The 5,040-nt window shown below is 41.2% G+C and overlaps 1 protein-coding gene across 1 annotated transcript in view; it reads left to right on the forward strand.

Moving 5' to 3' along the window:
• Positions 1-4,809, forward strand: part of LOC106319977 (protein NRT1/ PTR FAMILY 8.3-like) — an 8,622-nt gene extending 3,813 nt beyond the window's left edge. Inside the window, exon 4 of the mRNA XM_013758354.1 lies at positions 4,416-4,809. Within this exon, the coding sequence (XP_013613808.1) occupies positions 4,416-4,809 (394 nt within the window). The remainder of the gene's footprint in view (positions 1-4,415) is intronic.
• The last annotated feature ends 231 nt before the right edge of the window (positions 4,810-5,040 follow it).

Below are 5,040 nucleotides of genomic sequence, written 5' to 3' on the forward strand. Positions count from 1 at the left end.
TACCAAGAGAGTTTCAAAGGGAAGAATCCTGAAGCTCATATGACTTATCAAGATGGTGAAGATGATTTCAATCATGAACAAGACGATCTCATGGAGTATGAAACGTCTGATTGTTTAAAACATCAAAGTTGATTTCGGCCATCCATGTTTTTGTGTTCTTTGCATTGTGTTTTCTATGTTTTGATTGCTTTGAACTTGTTTCCTTATTTAAAGATTAAATGAATGAATTTTTTTGATATAAAAGTCTTGATTATAAGTTCACGTCCCAAGCGTTTAATGATTATTGTATGTCCATAGGGGTAAGTGTGGAACACTCCGTGGCACATGTACATACACATAACGGCTTAGCCGAATCATTTATAAAACGCATACAGCTCATTGCTAGACCGTTGCTTATGAAATCAAAGCTGTCGGTTTCTGCCTGGGGACACGCCGTCCTACACGCAGCCGAGCTCATACGCATCAGGCCATCTAGTGAACATAAATATTCCCCATTACATTTCCCATCTTAAGACATTCGTCTGTGCCGTTTATGTTCCAATTGCTCCACCACAGAGAACAAAGATGGGACCTCAAAGGAGGATGAGGATATATGTTGGATTTGATTCTCCCATGATTTTAAAGTATCTCGAGCCAACTATGGGTGATATGTTTAAGGCCAAATACGTGGATTGTCATTTTAATGAATCCGAACATCCAACATTAGGGGGAGATAGCAGTAAAATGGTAAAAGAAATTACATGGAATCAAACATCCTTATCTTGGCAAGATCCTCGGACTCGGGAATGTGATTTAGAAGTCCAAAAGATAATCCATTTGCAAAAGCTAGCTAATCAATTGCCAGATTCCTTTGCTGGCCCGAAAAGAGTGACAAAGTCATATATACCAGCTGCTAATGCACCAATAAGAATTGATGTTCAAGAAGGACACAATCAATCTGCTACAGAGTCTAAGACAACGTTTGAAACGTGGTAGACCAATATGTTCCAAAGATAAGAACCCTCGGAAAACAAAGAAAGGTGCTGAAATAGAAACCGAGGGTCATGATTTCCGAGACAAGGCCGCAGCTGATCCGAAATCCCAAGACACAGCCTTGATCGACCCTGATTCCCTAGATGTGGCCGGCCGTGATGTACCAAACAATGATTCTTGGGACGCCAAGATTCATGGTACTGAAGTTCCTGATAATAATGAGATCTCAATAAACTATGTCTTGTCTGGGATACAATGGAACAAAAAGAATGTCGACATTGATGATATATTTGCATACAAGGTAGCACTTGAACTTATGGATTTGAATGAAGATCATGAACCCACGTCTATTTATGAGTGCACTCAACGATCAGATTGGATCAAATGGAAAGAAGCTATAAACGTGGAGTTAAACTCTTTAAAGAAGAGAGGTGTCTTCGGTCCTATAATCCGAACACCATATGATGTAAAACCAGTGGGATACAAATGGGTCTTTGTGAGAAAAAGAAATGAACACGGCGAGGTCGTGAGATATAAAGCACGGCTTGTTGCACAAGGATTCTCACAGAGACCAGGAATCAATTATGAGGAAACATATTCCCCTGTGGTGGATGCTACTACTTTTAGACTCCTGATAAGTCTGGCTATAAGAGAAAAATTAGACTTGCGGTTAATGGATGTAGTAACTGCATACTTATATGGTCCACTGGATAATGAGATATATATGAAAGTCCCAGAGGGTATTGAATTGAAAAGTAAAGAGAGTTCTCGAGAACAATATAGTATAAAGTTGAATAAATCAATTTATGGACTGAAACAATCAGGTCGAATGTGGTACAATAGACTAAGTGAGTACCTAGTGAAAGAGGACTATAAAAACGACCCGATCAGTCCATGTATTTTTATAAAGAAATTCGAAAATAAAGGATTTGTGATCATAGCAGTGTATGTTGATAATCTGAATATCCTAGAAACCTCTGAGAGATTTTCCAAACAGTTGAATATCTTAAGAAAGAATTCGAGATGAAAGATCTTGGAAAAACAAAGTTCTGTTTGGGATTACAGCTTGAGTACATAAGAGATGAAATCCTAGTGCATCAAATAGCATATACTGAAAAGGTACTCAAGAGATTTAATATGGCCGAGTCTCACCCATTAACTATCCTCATGGTCGTGAGGTCCCTCGGCCTGGACACTGATCCATTCCGTCCTAAGATGAAGGATGAAGATGTCCTAGGTACCGAAGTGCCATATCTCAGTGCCATAGGAGCTTTGATATATATGGCTAGTCATACACGACAAGATATATTTTTTGCCGTGAATCTATTGTCTAGATTTAGCTTTTGGCCGACCCAAAGGCACTGGAACGGGATAAAACATATTCTTCGTTACCTGCAAGGAACGAAAGACTTGGGTCTATTTTTATACTAACCAAAACAAAGAAGGTTTAGTTGGTTTTGCTGGTGCAGGATATCTTTCAGATCCACACAATACTCGATCTCAGACAGGCTATGTTTTCACACATGGAGTCACAGCCATATCATGGCGTTCCATGAAGCAAACGATCGGGGCTACATCATCAAATAACGCAGAGATCTTGGCAATACATGAGGCCAGCCGTGAGGTCATATGGTTATGGTCCATGACCAACCATGTCCGAGTTGATTGTGGGATGACCAAAGGGAGAGATGCACCAACCGTGATATATGAGGACAATGCAGCTTTCATTGCTCAGCTCAAGGAAGGTTACATCAAAGGAGACAGGACGAAGCACATATTGCCTATGTTCTTCTTCACGCACGATCTACAGAAAGCTCGCGAGGTCCAAGTTGTCCAAGTACGTTCCAGTGACAACTCAGCTGACCTGTTCATCAAATCACTTCCTACCTGCACGTTCAGAAAGCTCACGCATCAGATTGGTATGCGTAGACTGAAAGACCTTCAGTGATGTTCAGAACAGGGAGAGTATACGTGTTGTACTCTTTTTCCTTCACCATGGTTTTGTTCCACTGGGTTTTCCTGGTAAGGTTTTAATGAGGCAACATCTAAAGCGTACTATAATCCATGTATTGTTATGGCATACAAAGGAGAGTGTTATAAATCATATTGTGAATGTCCATAACCGGCCAGTCCATAACCGGCCCTATTCTAGAGAGAGAGAAAGAGAGAGAACTGGCGGCTGGAAACCCTAGTTTTCCTTTTTCTTATTAGTTTATGATTTGTACTCTTTCCATATTTGTATTTCCTTTCTCTAGTCTTTCCATTATTTTATGACGGTGTAATTTCCTATATATAAAGGTCTCCTTATGTTTATGAATAAGATAGAAACATACAGATTCTATTCTCTTGTTTCACAACATTATCAAACTTGTTAGGGGATTTTTGTGTAGGCTCTTTGTGAGTACTACGGAACGATGGATAGGCTGGTAAACTGGGTGAGTTTGTATCTATTTTGTGAGGATTTTAAGTAAAAGAATAGTAAGACAGGCTTGAAGAGATATTTTATTGACTTGATGAACAAGAACGAAAGAGGTTACAAAGATGATTAGATAAACCCTAGTTCTATCCGTCTAGCCTTAGTCTCTAAGCCTTGAAGAAGTTGATCCCATACTTTAGGGCTTTAGTAGCTCTTATATAGTCGTCTAGGAGTCGGTTCCATTAGGTTAAACTCTTCCATATTCGGAAATATGGAAGGTTCTCCTTTATCGGAAGTTTTCCATTTCTCGGAAGGGAGCTCGGTTCCAGGGACCGAACTAGAGGTTCCTTCTAGAGGGGACCTGGAGCGTTCCCTTACCGGGGACCCGGGGGTCTGGGTCCTGCCTGGAGGCTGGAGGAAATGATACCGGAGTATTTTTCCCCAACAGTTTGCCCCTTATTTTTCGATTTCGTCATCAAAGTCAGGGAATAACCTGTGCACTCAAGTCAACCGGGGTTGCTCATTCTCAGCAGGCTCCCCTTAGGCAGGACCCCGTTCCATTGATCATGCTATCCTGGGTTCCACTCAAGCCGGAACTCATTCTGAACCCAGGTGAGGATCGGTCCCTTCGTGTTTGACCGGAGTCTAGTTGTAGTTCCTTCTATCTTCTGTAGATGACGAGGCTGAAGCTCTGAAGTTAAGTTGCGTACAGGCTGGAGAAAGTCGGGTAGATGATGCTGGTAATGGATTCTGCAAGGTCATGTTAATTTTTCAGGTCCTTAGGACTGAGAGATAGGTTCCCTTATCGCGCTTCAAGACTCGTTTTTCCCACGCAGTCTCATCTTTTTGAAGCGTGTAAATCCATCTTAGGGTTTTTGCTTTTGTTTCCCCGTTTTTGCTGCCTGGACTTTTTGGTTTCCTTTTCTCTCTCACCAAAATCTCGCACGATCTCCATTACTCAGGCCTAGGTCTTCATTCTCTCAGGTTATACTCTCTTTCTTCCCATCCTTTATTCCGAACCTTTTAGGATGACAAACGGATCCGATCTCGCCCTCTGCTTTTCTTCAATAGGTACTAGGGTTCATTCAAGACGTAAGGTTCGAAATGAGGCCTGTGAGTCCATGGATTCCTCAGACTTTTCTCTGGATCTGACCGCCGAAATAGAGGAACTCAGGGACGCTTTTGCTGGAATGGCTCCGCCGCCTCTGGGAGGAGACGGATTTTCGCCGGTGGGTCCTCTGTCGGTAATAGGAGTAGAAGAGGTTGCGAACTGGAGAAGGAAGTTTCGTCTTCCCGACGATGTTACCATCCGGATCCCTGGTCCTTTTGATAAGGTTTCGGATTTTGAGCTGGGTGAGATCCTTGTATACGAATTGATATATGCAGGGAGTCAGGAAGAAGATATATGGGATTTTTGTTAATAACACGATGTTACATATAAAGAACACCACTCGGAGTCGGAGAAAATGCTGGCATAAAGTAGAAAAGTTTTGAGTTTAACAAAAGGCGTACGGGACAAAAGCTTTTTGCAATAGTGGGAAACCACTTTGATCTCAAATTAATTAAGTTTTTGTAGTAAAACTTAGGATTTAGAATATGGAAGTTCTTATTCATTAATCATAAAGTGTTTCTTTATATAAAGATTACAAGAT

The sequence above is a fragment of the Brassica oleracea genome, unplaced genomic scaffold (assembly GCF_000695525.1).
Source record: "Brassica oleracea var. oleracea cultivar TO1000 unplaced genomic scaffold, BOL UnpScaffold00737, whole genome shotgun sequence".
In the NCBI taxonomy this organism is placed as follows: Eukaryota; Viridiplantae; Streptophyta; class Magnoliopsida; order Brassicales; family Brassicaceae; genus Brassica; species Brassica oleracea.